The sequence below is a fragment of the Miniopterus natalensis genome, chromosome X, assembly GCF_054644295.1.
Source record: "Miniopterus natalensis isolate mMinNat1 chromosome X, mMinNat1.hap1, whole genome shotgun sequence".
NCBI classification, from domain to species: domain Eukaryota; kingdom Metazoa; phylum Chordata; class Mammalia; order Chiroptera; family Miniopteridae; genus Miniopterus; species Miniopterus natalensis.
Window position 1 is genome coordinate 17314556 of NC_142103.1, and position 16078 is coordinate 17330633.

General features: G+C 39.1%; 1 protein-coding gene and 1 pseudogene across 1 annotated transcript in view; both read right to left on the reverse strand.

Annotated features, from left to right (window-relative positions):
* The window catches only part of IL13RA1 (interleukin 13 receptor subunit alpha 1), a 49588-nt gene that overhangs the window by 24275 nt on the left and 9235 nt on the right, over positions 1-16078 (reverse strand). The window contains exons 3-6 of the mRNA XM_087829357.1: positions 13043-13181; positions 10725-10845; positions 3985-4172; positions 1571-1722 (exon numbers count right to left, since the gene is read on the reverse strand). Coding sequence (XP_087685483.1) covers positions 1571-1722; positions 3985-4172; positions 10725-10845; positions 13043-13181 — 600 coding nt within the window. The remainder of the gene's footprint in view (positions 1-1570; positions 1723-3984; positions 4173-10724; positions 10846-13042; positions 13182-16078) is intronic.
* Positions 11300-11399, reverse strand: LOC148090423 (U6 spliceosomal RNA; annotated as a pseudogene).

Here is a 16078-nt window from a genome sequence, read left to right on the forward strand (position 1 = left end):
GTGGATGTGGAAAGATTAGTCAAAGAACTTACATGCATAAATGCATAACCTATGGACACAGCCAAAAGTATGGGGAAGGCCTGGGGGTGGGGCAGACTCAGAGTGGAGGGGGTCAGTGGGGGGGGAAGAAGGGGGACATTTGTAACACTTTCAATAATAAAGATAAATTTTTAAAAATCAAAATTCAAAGTACAGTTTCTACCAAATGTGTATCGCTTTTTGCACCATGTAAGTCAAACCACAGTAAGTCTGTATTTTGAAACTCCCATGATGAGTTAAAACAACTGAACTCAGGAATTTGCCTATGTGTGAGATGCTGGGCGCCTTTAAAAGCCAATACAATACACTTGTTTTTCAACCCTCTAAAACTCAAATGTACACAGGGCTGGGGCAGGTGGCACACAAGTAAGTGAGTTGGCACAGTCCCTGTGGTCTTGAGGCGCCACCTTATGGAAACTACACTCCTCGGGTATGACAGTTTTAAATCTGGACAAAAAATTGAAATTTAAAAAACAAGCAAAACTCCACTTTGTGGCCCAGTGTGTGACTTCTACTCTAAAGTGTATCAATGAGACTGATGCCCTGAGGTTATGCCACATGCTATTATGCCCAGTTCTCCACAGGGACCTTTAATTAGCATGTTTTGTATTAGATTCTGAATAGTAAAACTGAATATAATCCAACCAATAGTGACTACTTAAATTTGAATACTTTAGTTGCCTCAAACTCCAAGAAAACTGAATGGCCATACCAGAGCCTCCAAGTATCTACCTGATCTGACTCCAGTGTCAATTCTGTTTTTCACACATGCCACACTCATTCCTGCCTCAGTCTTCATGCTTGCTGTCCCCTCCAACCTGAGATCTTCACATGGCTAGCTCCTGCTCATCACTCTGGTCTCATCTCAGATATCATCACTTTGGATGACTACCCTCCTAATATTCCTCAGACCCTCCCACCACTCTATTACATCACCCGTTTAATTTTCTTCATAGCATCCATTCCCTGAAATTAGCTTGTTCATTTACGTATTTTTATCTTCTAGTAGGTAAGCTTCATGGAAAAAAACTTTTGCATCAGGTGTCATGTACACATAAAATAGTGCATGGCACATGGTAGATACATAATAAAAAATTATTTTAAATTTTTTTTTATTGATTTTTTAGGGAGAGGAAGGGAGAGGGAGAGAGAGAGAAACATCGACCAGCTGCCTCCTGCACAAACCCCAATGGGGATCAAGCCCACAACTTGGGTGTGTGCTCTCACCGGGAATCGAACCAATGATCTTTCAGTGCACAGGAGGGCACTCCACCAACTGAGCCACACTGGCCAGGGCTAACAAAAATTTTTGAGCAAATGAATTAATGTATGGCTTGAATCTTGCAGTCAATACTACCATAAACCTTCAAACCTTCCACCACCCTATTTCAGACAAGTTTCATTATCATAATCATAATCATGTGACAAATCTAAGAGCTAATTTCATTGATATTTCAATGTGTTACACTGTAAGAAAAATCAAGTGAAAGAAAAATATCCAAATAAAAACAATAATCTAAAAAGAACTTACGGATAAGATATAATGCATTTCAGTTTGGCTGTTATTGACTTCTACTTGATAAGATAAACAATTGCTACCAAAATTCTGTGGGTTCTTGCCTAGCACATATAAGTCACCATGTTGGAAGAAGAGCCTTTTAATATGTGGAGGATCAGGTTGCACTGAAAGACAGAAATAGAAGAATAACAAATTCGCTTCCAGAGTTTATTTTGATGAGATACATATGCAGATACACATAACGCAGGTCACAAAGTTAAATCAAAACAGGGCTGACACTTTTAATGGCCTTACATGATCAGACACACAGGTCTAGATTTCTGATTAGCCGTGATTAATGTAAGAAGCTTATTTTAAATTGCCTAGTAAAATGGATCTAAGGAACATCTCTGGGTATCTGGCAGATGACATTAACTCTGACCTGCATCTAGTTAGAACATGGCCAGGGTATAATCACGACATCCAGCTGCATCGTAAAGAAAAGAAGTACTTGGTCCAGATGTGCCTCTACTTAATGGGTGGCAGGGGCACCAGGTACAAGGGATTTCCCCAGCTATCACCTATTTTGCCAATCAGAGACCACAATTTAAACATTAGCTAGTCCCTGTCGCATGCTACAACATGGATGAACCTCAAGGACATTAAGCTAGTGAAATAAGCCCATCACAAAACAACAAGTACTATGTGATTCTACTCATATGAGGTATCTAAAGTAGTCAAAATCATAGAAACAGAAAGTAGGAAGGTGGTTGCCAAGAGCAGAGGGAGAAGTGAGAGGGAATTATTAGTGTTTTGGGGCACTGAGTTTCAGTTTTACAAGATGAAAAAGTTCTTGCAGTCTCCTGCACAACAATGTGAATATGCTTAACTGCTGAACAATACTTAGGAATGGTTAAGATGGTAAATTTAATGTTATGTGATTATAGCTACAATGTAAAATAAAGTAAAAAAAATTTAGCTTAGTCAATTTAGTTTTTTGGGAGTCAACTATGTGTAAGATCAAGAAACAGAAGAGAATGAATAATTAACAGAAAATCTGAAGATATCACCTTCTAACTAAGAAGTATCTCCCTTTACATCACTACTAGGCAGAAAACTAACAACAGGAGTTTCAAAAGGTCCATCAAGGACAACCTGCCAAGCAAGGGAGAGGGCAGAGAAGGGCTTTGCTTCAGATTATCCCACTTGGCATGTTACCTCAACCTCACTCCCCTGACCTACAAACTAAGTTGCCTTTGGTTCACTACTAGAATTCACTTTTATGAGTATCTGAAAGAGCAAACAGTGTTCTGCTCACAGACTTGGGAACCTTTGTCAATTCGTGGTTATTTGCCTGTGAATTTTCAGTGTACCACAGCCAGAATCTGAGCTCCCTGTTGGGATATTACAACACATAAATAAACATAATGCTTATAGTAGTCTGCTTTAGATATTTACAAAACACTTTTATACACTTCACATCATTTGGATCTTACTACAGTTGACCCTTGAACAACAGAGGGGTTAAGGGTGTCATCGCCACCTCTAGTATCTGCATACAACTTTTGACTCCCTAAAAACGTAACAACTAATAGCCTACTATTGAACAGAAGCTTTCCCAATAATATAAACAGTCAAATGATGCACATTTTTGTATGTATTATATACTGTATTCATATAATAAAGTAAGCTAGAGAAAAATTGTTAAGAAATTCATAAGAGAAAATACATTATAGTACTGTACAGATTTATTGGAAAAAAATACACGCATAAATGGGACCACACAGTTCAAATGCGTGCTGGTCAATGGTGAGCTGTACAATCCTTTGAGATCAAGAGGGACTATGCACCCCATTTCAAAGATGAGGAAACACTTAAAGAGAATGTATATACTGTATCCAAAGTGAAGAAGCTAAGACCTCAAGCAGATATCTTATTTTCAACTGGGAGGCTCTTTCTAATAGGCTGACACTCAGCTGCACTGGTTGTTCTGCCTGATCAGGGTCTGGACCACCCAGAATGTTAGATAATTTGAATATCACCCTTGATCACTCCACCTCCAATCTAAGCTTTTTTAAATGATGAAATAGATTATTCAGGAACTATATTCGATAATATTTATTCTGCAGCATCATCCTGCCAAGTATTATAAGTAAAAGAGAATAGATGTTAAGAGTCAGAAAGCCTGAGGTCCAATCTTGGTTCTAGAACTAACTGCTCTGAGTCTCTGCACTCAGAAGTAAACAATGAGAAAGCATGTGGCACAGGTACTAAGTAAATATTAGAATTTCTAAGCTTGCTTCTTTAAGAAAGATCAAAAAAAGGTATATAAATATAGCCTTTTTCTGGAAAGATCTTAAAACCAAAATCCATTTTTATTATTTGTACTGATTGTTCAAAAGACATAATACTTTATCCACACCGTCATAGAGGACTTCAAAACTTACCACGAGAAGTTAAAGGCACTATATTGAAGGATGGTCTAATTTTTCCTGCATTATCCTTGACCATCACTTGAACACTGTGCTGGTCAAAACCGGAATCCTTCACTTTAGTCAGAGTAAAAGAACAACTAATGTGTTGACCTTCTCTATAGATGTTTTCACACTGAAGAATTTTCCCCAGGCTGCTGTGCCTACGAGATAAAATGAGAAAATCTTCTGTATTATCTTTAACAAGGAACTCAAGAGGCAAAGGCAGACGTTTTTTTGTTTTGTTTTAATGACTAAAGATGTCCATGGAAAGCAATATTTGCAATATGGCAAGATAGCTTTTTCTAAAACCCTATTTTACATGGCTCCAATTCACACTGCAAGAAGAAACAAATGTTCCTTTTTGATGAACATTAGTACTTTATCAATAGCTATGAAAACTGTAGGAGTACTGGTTCTTTTTCCTCTTCTGAATACGAGGTATGATGAGGCGAAGCTGAGAAGTTTTAAGCTTCTTGAAAATACCCCACCTGCTGAATTCCATGGTTCTCCTCTGGTCCCTTTTTCTTCTCCTTATTTTCTTGTCTTGTTCCTCTAACTCCTCCTCTTTTCAGAGGGTTCCCATCCAGTCTACAGCCCTCTGCACATTTCTGTTTCTTACTACCTCATCTGTCCATCACCAGCTTATCACTTGCATCCCTTGACTAGAATTTCTATCCTAAGGATGCCTAGTCCTAATCTCTCCCCTTGGATCCAGTCCCAGATTTCCAACTGCTCCATTTGAGTATTCCACTCTTGCCTCAAATTCAATGTCCAAAATATATGTTCCCTCTCCCCTGACAAACTGCCTTTTCTTATAATGTTCCCAATTTCCACTATTCAGAGCTCACTTCCTCTGGGGTCCTCAATTACAGCCTTTGAAATCACCCTTTCCTCCTCCTTTCCCTATATTCTATCACTAAATTCTGTTATTTCTCTCTTTGCAAAGTTTCTTGGATGCTCTCCTGTGATATTCCCATTGCCCTCATCCAGCTTCATTTCCTAATCACTTCAGGCTTCATGTCTTCTCCAGACTGACCTCTCGAACATTCATTATTAGTTTTCTCCAATCACTGCCAGATCTATGTTCCAGAACACACTGGTTTTCTAAGTGTCTTACTTCTCCATGTGGCTTTAACTGCCTCCCATAACCAGTACTGCTGGTATATTATTTCCCATTTTGAAAACCTCTACACACACCCTTCCTCAATGATCATCTGCACCTAACACAATGCAGGCAGAGAGAATGTGCTCATTACATTTTTTTGGTCTATGCTATTAAAGGATTCTGTTTTGTAGTAACTGGCAGAAGACAGAGTCAAGCTTTACATTTTCAGCCACAATGGGAGCTGTGCAAAGATTCTGCAGAAAAGGGAAACAGTTTAAATAATAGACTAAGAGTAGAATCCCAAACCCTTGATCTGTGTTTCATGTGTGGGGGTAGGTGGTATATGGGAAATATCTGTATTTCCTCTTCCTCTCAATTTTGTTGTGAACCTAAAAGTGCTCCAAGAAAATAAAGTCTTTTAGAAAAGAAAAGAAAAATTCAGATCTAATATATTGAATCCTTCAAAGGCCATGCAAAGAAATGCTTCAATACAAAAAATGCTCTTGTGCCTTAAGAAATAGTACGTAAGGCTTTTCTCCTACTTGTAGGCCCCAGTGGTTCATGAATGAAAACAGTCTTTTAAAAACTCACTGCCCTGGCTAGTTTACAGATCACGGGCCTGGAATGTTTTCCTTAGACAGCCAGAAACAAAAAGCAAGACGCTGATGACATTTTTGTTACATAACTAAAGAAAACTATGCAGAACATTAATTTTTGTTTCAAATAATGAAAGGAACTCCTCTAATAAGCAAGCTTTGAGATTCCTTTTTCAATTTTGTACCCTGAGTATTTCACATATCCTCATGGACCACCAGATATGAAATTTAAATTTTTTGTTGTAATTTAGAAAAAATAAGAAAATGAGAAATATTAGTTTTGAATAGACAATTTGGGGGGACTTCCTGTGAAAGATCAGATGATAACCTAAGATAGAAGGCATTCAAGTGCTTTGTGTTAAAAATTCACACACAGAAATCCTCCACAAACTCACACTGCAAACATAAGGAGGGAATGGAAAACTATTTCCTCAACTGTGGAGATGATTAATATGGTAAGGAATCCCCTAAAATTCACTGGCATGGCTAGTCTGTAGCTATTAAGGTCAGGCTCCTTCAATGTCAGATTCTCCCTCCAGAGCCACAAGTGACTGCCCTGGGGCTTCAAAATGACACTACATTTTTGGATTGGGGACTAGGGAAATAGTCTGGCAGTTTGACATGATTTAAACTGGTACCTAAATCACTTCCAAGTGACACGTGCCTCTCTTTCTTTTGTGGTTTTGATTGGAAATAATTTCTCTAGGGCAGACAGAAGAGGAAGAAGTATGGGCCAGGTGCTAGTCCTACGGGGTGGGGGAAGGGGCCAGTAATGTGTACTGGCTACATCTGCAAGGAAGTAGGATGAATAATAAAAAATGATATAGCTATTTTGTATGGAGTGCTTACTCTATACATATTAATGGTTAGGCATGGCTCTAAACACTTTTCATAAATTAGCAGCTCTCACAACAACCTTAAGAAGTACTACTATTATTACTATCCCCATTTTACAGATTACAAAACTGAGGCTCAGAGAGAAGGCACTTGCCCAAAATCACCCTTGCTAGTAAGGAAGAGAGCCAAGATTTGAACCCAGGGAGTGTGGCTCCAGAAAAGAATAAGTTATGGGATGGTTAGGGCAGAAGATATAGAATCTATATCAGTACTGCTCAACAAAATTTTCTGGGATTATGGATATGTTCGATATCTGTTCTAATACCAGAGCCACTAGCTATGTGTGAAATTGGCTAGTAAGACTGAGCAATGAAGTTTCAATTTGCTTTAATTTTAATTAATTTAAAATGTAAAGAGTCACATGTGCTAGTGGTTCCTGTGTTGGACAGCATAGGTCTACACTACAACAAGAGTCCATGCTAATGACCAACTCTGGGAACATGTATGACAAGAAGTGCTATCCCTGATCCCTGCCCCCTCAGGGTCCAGTGAACCACCACTCTCTTGGGATGACTTCTAGAGCCACCTCCAATGACAGTAGATTGTGCTCTGTACTAAGGCATCACCTGAGGCTGAAAGGCAGCACAAGCACTGTCTGCTGTCAGCTTTGGCAAGACACTGCATCAACACAGAGGAGGAAGAATGCTTTCTAGAATTGATTGCTCCAGTTTTTTGTGATTTATTCACCCAGGAGGATGATCATTTTGCAATTTGCTCTAAGACTTGGTTTGTGCTAGTATATTACCCAAGGCACTTCCTTATTTTTCTTATAAGAAATCCAAGGACTAGCCTAGCCAGGCATGGCTCATAGGTTGAGCATTGACCCAGGATCTAGGAGATCGGGGTTCAATTCCCAGTCAAGGCACATGCCCTGGTTACGGGCTCTATCCCCAGTAGGGGGCTTTCAGGAGGCAGCCGATCAATGACTCTCATCATTGATGTTTCTATCCCTCTCTCTCCCTCTCCTTTCCTCTCTCTGAAATCAATAAAGATATATTTAAAAAAAAAAAAAAAAAGAAATCCAAGGACTAGACCATCATCTACCTCCAGTGTCATTCCAATTCCTATATCTGGGTTACTTTCCTGCACAGTCTACCATGGAATAAAAGTTTTAAGACGTCTTCCCTTCCTTTCCCTGCCCTCTCTATAGACACAGACTCTTTAAAGGTCTTCCCCGTGATTATACCAATAACGATTCCAGGGAAAGCAAGAGGAGTTAACAGCACAATAAACACAGGATGTTACCAACTTTTGAGACCTCTTAAAAGGCTGTAATAACAGCTCTCTCTGGACCTCACTGCAACATCATCAGAGCCAGGCTATTCCTTTTAAGGCTTAGTTCTCTGGCCCTTTCACTAGCAATTCTTTTAGGGAGTCAAATCCACTCAAACTTCCTCTTTTTAGTTGTAAACTATAATGTTCCTGAGTTGTTTATCCCTCCTAAATCCTCACCCCAGTCCCGAATGTTCTCTCGCTTTGGATCCTACCAAACATTCAAAACATATATGGAGCACCTACCATGTTTCAGGCACAGGGGTAAACAAGACACAGTCCCTGCTCTCAAGGGAGACAGCAGTCTGGGGAGGGCTACAACTAAGTAAACAGGAAATGTCAACACAATGTGCTGAGTACTATGGCATGGGAAAGTGCAAGGTACCATGGGATACCACAATGACGGGACACACAAAGCTCTTGTCCTTGAGAGGTCAAGAAAGGCTTTCTGGAGAGAAAATGATGTTCGAATTAAGACAAGGACAAATAAGAGGCACCCAATTGACAGGGCTTACCTCTACATTTTAAGCTTTAGGAGCAAAGAGACATGTTTATCTCAGCTACCCATTCAGTGCTCTACCCACAATGTGTGCTAATTAAAGTTTTATTGAATTGAATTGATTAACCTGGTCCTTTCTTCCCTGTGCTGTTGCTAATAATTCTAGCCTCTAAAGCAGGGGTGGGGAACTTTTTTTCTGCCAAGGGCCATTTGGATATTTATAACATCATTTGCAGGCCACACAAAATTATCAACTTAAAAATTAGCTATGAAAAAGGCTCCTAGATTTATTGAATTTCAAGTCCCGCCTGAGGTTGCCTTGGCAGGACCAGACCAAATGATTTAACGGGCCACATATGGCCCTCGGGCTGGATGTTGCCCACCCCTGCTCTAAAGGAAAGGAAATGATTAAAGATTAATTTAGCAATTTAATAGATTTTGTAGCTATAGTCATAAATATCAAATATAAGTTATTTTGTGGGGAGCTAAGTTACTTTTTAACCCTGGGCATGATATAATTTTCCTTTTTAAAGGTAGACACCAATGACTCATACATTGCTTGTGGGAATGTAAAATGGTACAGGCACTCTAGAAAATAGTTTGGCAGTTTGTTACAAAACTAAATACATAATTACCATAGGAACCTAGTACACTGCTGGTGAGAATGCAGACTGGTGCAGCCACTATGGGAAACAGTATGAAGTTTCCTCAAAAAATTAAAAATGGAACTGCCATTTGACCCAGTGATCCCACTTCTAGGAATATATCCAAAAAAATCCCAAAACACCAATCAGAAAGGATATGTGCACCCCTATGTTTATAGCAGCGTTATTTACAATAGCTAAGACATGGAAACAGCCCAAGTGCCCATCAGGAGATGAATGGACAGAAAAACTATGGTACATTTACACAATGGAATACTACACAGCTGTCAAAAAGAAGGATCTCTTACCCTTTGAGACAGCATGGAGGGACCTGGAGGTGATTATGCTAAGTGAAATAAGCCAGTCAGAGAAAGATAAATATCACACAATCGCACTCACATGTGGAATCTAGTGAACAAAATAAATTGATGAACAAAATAGAACCAGAGGCATGGATGCATGGAATAGACTGACGAAGCTCAGAGGGAAAGGGGCAGAGCGTCGTGGGAAGAGATTAACCAAGGAACTTATATGCATATATGCATAGCCCATGGACACAGACAATAGGGTAGTGAAGGCCTGGGGTGTGGAGTGGGTGAGGGGGAGAAAAAAAAAGGGGGAACATCTGAAGTACTCTCAACAATAAAAATATTTTTTTCAAAGTTAGGTTCACAAATATTTACAGTAGCTTCATTCATAACAGCAAAAACTTAGACCGGCTGGGCGTGGCTCAGCGGTTAAGCGTTGACCTAGGATCCAGGCGATCAGGGTTCGATTCCCGGTCAGGGCACATGCCCGGGAACATCTCATCATTGATGTTTCTATCTCTCTCTCTCCCTCTCCTTTCCTCTCTCTGAAATCAATAGAGATATATTTAAAAAAAAAAAAATAACAGCAAAAATTTAGAAACCAAGATATCCTTCAATAAATTAATGCTTAAACAAACTGGTACATCCATATCATGGAATACTACTCAGCAATAAAAAGGAATGAACTATTAATACAAACAACAACTTGGATAGATCTCAAGGGCATCATGCAGAGTTAGCTGTTTTTTTTTTTAATCAGCGTCAAACACTTATATGCTGTATGATTCCATTCCAATAACATTCTTAAAATGATAAAATTATAGAGATGAACAGATTAGTGGTTGTCAGAAGTTAGAGATCTGGGGGAGAGGAGTGCGGGTAGGGGGTATAGAGAGGAGGTGGGTGTGGGTATAAAAGCAAAACTCGAGGAACCTTTGTGGTAATGGAACTGTTCTATATCAATACATGTGATAACACTGCATAGAATCACAAACACACACAAACACACACACAAACATGAGTGCATTTAATACTTGTAAACATTGAATGAGTTCAGTGGATTGTACCAATGCTAATTTTCTGGTTTTGATATCATACTCTGGTTACACAGGGTGTTACCATTGGGAGAAGCTGGGTGAAGGGTACACAGGATCTCCTTGTGCATTTTTTGCGACAACCTGTGGATCTATAATTATTTTTTAAGTTTTTTTTTTTTTTAAAGCAGACACCAAAATCAGATGCATTTTCCACCGAAACAAACTGTCCATCTTCTTGGGTGTGCTGAAAAGAATAGGCTATTCTTTTTTTTTTTTTTTAAACTAGGTTAGACCCAAAGGCTCCCAACACCATCACAATCAGTCCTTCCCCTGTAAGTCTCCTGTCCATACTTACCAGTAATAGAGAATATAGTTAGTATCAGGACTTGTATTCCTTCCAGGGAGCCAAGTGCACTTCATGTAGCTCAGGTTGTGCCAAATGCATTGTAGCTCAGTCACAGCTGACTCAGGATCACCTAGAACACCCAGCCAAGAGTTTAGGACCCTCCTTTCCTTGTAAGGCAGACTAGCCAAACACTCTGGGGCATGGGGATGAGGGTGTTTCATGCTGCTTTACCCAAATCTAAAATGCTCAACTTTCTCTCTCACCTCCTGATACTCTCTCCCTAACTGGAGAGAGAGTTGAAAAGTCAAATAATATTTTCATCATGAGAAATGACTACAGAATTCCTAAATTAATGTGAAAATATAAACAACCTCTATATATACATTCTTTTTGTACAAAATCATTTAATTTGATCATATAAATTATTCATCACACTTGAATCCAAAATTAATTTCTTATAAACAGCTTCATTTAAAAAAAAGAAATACTGACTTTCTCTGAAATTATTCAAAGGAATCTGTTATCTATTCTGAACTTAACTTCCAAAGAGGAGTATCAAAAATATTTACCTTGGCAGCATCATTACAATATTTTTTATTTTCATGAATGTGTCACCCTTGTGTAGGGACCATGCTAATTTCTGTATCGTCCCAATTTTAGGGTATGTGCTGCCAAAGTGAGCACTATCTATCTTTAAAATAAACAAGTTTAGCCTTGGTCTGTGTGGCTTAGTGGTTAGAGCATCAGCTTGTGCACCAAAAGGTTAAGGGTTCAATTCCTGGTCAAGGCACGTTCGGGAGGCAACCAATCGATGTGTGTCTCTCACATTGATGTTTCTCACTCTCCCCTCTTCCCTCCCTCCCTTCCACCCTCTCTAAAAATCAATGGAAAAAATATCCTTGGGTGAGGATTAACAAAAAAAGTTTGCTGAGTTATAATTTACTTTTCATCTTTTGATTAATACTGACATCTTGTTTTAAAAATTAAACATTCTCCCTGAAGCAATTTGGGGAAACGTAAGCATAACATAATTCTTAGTAGTTGCCTAGTTTGTTACAACTTTAGGAACTTTAATATCTTTATGGTCTGAAATCTCTATTGTAAAATTCTTTTGAGTTGAGGCATCAGGTGTCTATATTAAATGCCTCTGTTTAAAATGCAAACCTTTTATCCCTCGGCACCCTGAAATGGTACTGTACTGAGCCATCATCAACCATTTTACTATCATAATATAATTTAGGTTTTTTTCAGAATATTTATTAAATTCCTAAAGAAACGAGAATGGGGGAGGTAAGGTTGTCTTAAACCATGCTCCCATACCCCTAACAGTACTGAATTTTATAATTTTATAAATATTACTTCATATACTTTTGATCAGTACAAGGCAGGTAGACAGAATGGTTTGGAGAACATGCCACGTAAAGCTAAGGTTTGGAGGTAGGAGATGGGCCCTGTACAACCAAGGGGAAACATAATATTAATAGATGATATGTACAAAGCATTTCTTCTTTGCCAGGCACTATTCTAAGCACCTCACATATACTGACTTCCATAATACTTTCAACAGTCCTGGTAGGTAGGTACTATCATGTCCATTTTACAGATGAGGAAACTTAAGGGAGGAAGGGGTAAGTGATCTACCTATGATCACACAACTAGAAACTGGCAGAACTGAGTTTTAAACTTGGACGTTTTGGTTCTGGTAGCTCTGCTCTTAACCAGTATATGCTACTCCCTGCATACAACATAAAAATCAAAAGGATACTGGGTGATGGGTGAGAAAGCAGGTGGAGGACAATGACCACCCTGACTACCTGACAGTTTTTCCTAGGGCTAATTGTGAATCAAAGCCAGGCTAGCAGTTCATTTCCTTTTTTAACATCTTTCTCCAAATCTCTCTATATAATGAGGAGAATAGTACATATTTGGAGTTTTTTTCAAGCACTAGATCTAGAATCTGAAAACCTCCAGCAACTCACTCAGTTCCCTCATAAAATGGAAAGGGTAATAATAATATGTGCCTTGCTCACTTCACAAGATAAGCTCATGAGGCTTGATTTAGGAAAAGTGTGTGTGTGTGTGATTTGCCAAATTATTAAGTGCTATGTAACTATTAGGCATTGTTATTCAAGGTGTTGGTGAGCATGTCGAAGGCAGGGATGTCCTCATATTGATCATTGTGTTGCTAGCACCTAGTACAAGTGCTTGGAACTTATTAGACTCTGCAACTGTTTGCAACTGAATGAACTAACGAACACCGAACATAAGTATATGGATAATTTGGATTTATTGTCTATATGCCAAGAGAAATTGCTTTCAGTTGTTACCTTCAGGGGGCGAGATGCACTTTTCAACCAACATGCTAGGATTGTCACTTTCATTGGTGCTACACTGGGTCCCCACTTGCAGGCAAATCCTCTCATTCAGGGGCACTTCTTTCGAACGATGAGTTTCTGGAGCAATTTTCTAAGGTTAGGAAATAAAAATAGGCATTGCTATAGCAAACACATGGAAATACACTTATGTAATAAAACATTAGCATGCCCAGATGTATAAAAAAATGGAAAGTTATCCAATGGTATAGATAAGTCATCTCAACCTGGGTGATTTTCTCTACCTCCCCACCCCGGGAGAACTTTGGTAATGTCTAAGAACACTTGCAGTTGTCATGACTCGAAGGGACCTGCTACTAGCATTTAGTGGGTAGAGGCCAAGGATGCTGCTAAACATCCTACAATGCACAGGATAGCCATCCCTTCCCCCTACAACAAGAATTATCCTGCTCCAAATGTCAATGGTGACACTATTAAGAAACCTTAGTATAGATAAAAGATAATTTCCCACATTCTAAATCTATGAACATCATGACATTTACCTATAAAACCTACCATACTCAAACATCAACTCTCTAAAAGCAAGTCTAAAGGAAACACAATAAGATTATAAAAATTAAATTCTAAGCAGATGCACTTTGCCATCAAGATCAAGGTCAAAAGGACCGCTTAGTCATCCTGGTCACTTCTAAGGAGAGGAAGTAAAGAAAGGGGACTTCAAGGCAAAAGAGAGACTTTTTATTAAACATCTTTCTATACTGTTTGATCATTCTATCTTATATACTCATATAAATGTTAAGGGTTGATATATGCACTGAGTATACCACACACTTATTCTGAAAAGCAGCTTTGTGGAACCACAGAAAGCCAAGTTAAAGACAGCATACAGACATAAATCACAAATCTAGTTATGATTTAGAATAATGAGATTAAAGGGCTCCTCAGGAAAATAACACCTCCCAAGGTGACGGAGTTGTAATAATTAAGAATAGAGTTGCTTTTAATCACAGCTCCAAGGAGTTTCCTGTTTTGTAATAGTTTCTGACTCAAGTTGGAGACAGCATTTCCTATTGCATACGTGCTGATGGCCACGAAGGGGAAAATTTATCACAGCAAACTTTATTTACCACCCTAAAGCGCTCCTCTGCCATTTCACATGCCTGCTGCTAGGTAAACATGAGGGTAACTGTGAGATACTCCCAAAACCAGGACATAAGGATGCCCTCTGAGAGGCAGCTAGCAAATCAAGAATTCATGAACAAGAAAGACGTGAAAAAAAAAAATGACTTTATCGAGACTAAATAGCTCTTAGGCCCAGACAAGACAGCCCTCTGGAAAAGGAGTTAGTTGGTCAGACCTGGAAGAAAAGAAAAAGAAATGTCTGCTAGCAAAATTCTGGCTGGCAGACAAGAAAGGGTGATTTAGCTCCATGGACACTGAGTATTTCTGTCCTATCAGCAAAGTTATGCCTACCTTCAGTGGGGCCTCCAGCTATTCTTAGGAAAGTACATTTTCACAATTAATTCCTAATTCCTTGCCAAGAAGCCTACTTATCATTTGGCTTTCCATACACTTGCTGCCAACAGGGATGGAACACACCAGTTAGGCCAAGAGAAGGCTTTCTAGAATATTTCACCTTTATGCTTTCCATGGCAAAGTAAGGAAGTGGCTGGACCTTGAGAGGTGATGTGTGGAAATGAAGTTTCTCAGCCTGTGAGGCTGAAAATCAGCCCCAGGATCATGGTACTATTGGCAGGAAAGCTCTGAATGCAAATTTCACCAACCTAACAATTTTATTAAGCACAAGTCCTACACAGGAAGTCCTCACTTAATGTTGTCAGTAGGTTCTGCAACTTAAAGTGGAATGACAACAACATATAAAGAAACCAGTTTTCCCTAGCTGGAGTGGCTCAGCAGTTGGGCATTGACCTATGATCCAGGAGATCCCAGTTTGATTCCCAGTCAGGGCACATGCTCGGGTTGCAGGCTCGATCCCCAGTAGGGGGTGTGCAGGAGGCAGCTGATCAATGACTCTCTCATCATTGATGTTTCTGTCTCCCTCTCCCTCTCCCTTCCTCTTTCTGAAATCAATAAAAATGTATTTAAAAAAAGAAACCAGTTTTACCACAGGCTAATTGATATAAAAGAGTTGAGTTCCTATGGCATCTCACCAATGTTGCAACAAAACGACGTTGAACAAAACGATGTTATCCCAGGACATCTTGTATACCCTTAAAAGAGCTACCCTGACCCAAGGATCCTTGATAATTCTTGCTTGGAAGCTAAGTTTTCCTTTTGAAGACACCAGGGGAAAAATGTGCAGTCAAATGCCATAAATTACACCCGGCCGGGCGTGGCTCAGCGGTTAAGTATCGACCTGGGATCCAGGCCATCAGGGTTCGATTCCCGGTCAGGGCACATGCCCGGGTTGCGGGCTGCGGCCGATCAATGACTCTCTCATCATTGATGTTTCTATCTCTCTCTCTCCGTCTCCTTTCCTCTCTCTGAAATCAATAAAGATATATATATTTTTTAAAAAAGCCATAAATTACAATCATCATGGAAAAAAATCTCAGTTCTCTTATTATATTAGATATTGTTCCAGGGAGAGGGCTGAGGAATCTTATTACACAAATATTTTTATTATAATTTTTAATTCAAAAAATACTTTAGTACCTAGATTTGAACCTTATGTTTTGGGCATAGGAATAATAAAATGACTTAGAAAAGTGACAGGAAGGGGAAAGATAGAATCACTTTTTAAAATCTCTTTCAAAACCCAAGGTAAATAATATTAGATTGGCATGAGTAAAGTAGGAATGCGAATTGCTAGTGATCTGCAAGTCAAGCATATCAGACAAGGAACTAAAGCCCTCCCAGTAGATCTGGATGAGTTATGTATGATGGCTCCCATGTGACTTTCAGCTATGGTGACTAATTCCACTGGTAGCTAGCTGCTGTATGACATTATGCTCCACCCGTCAAATAATCTGGCCTCCTTTGAAATTTTATCAAAAATCAAGGCAAGAG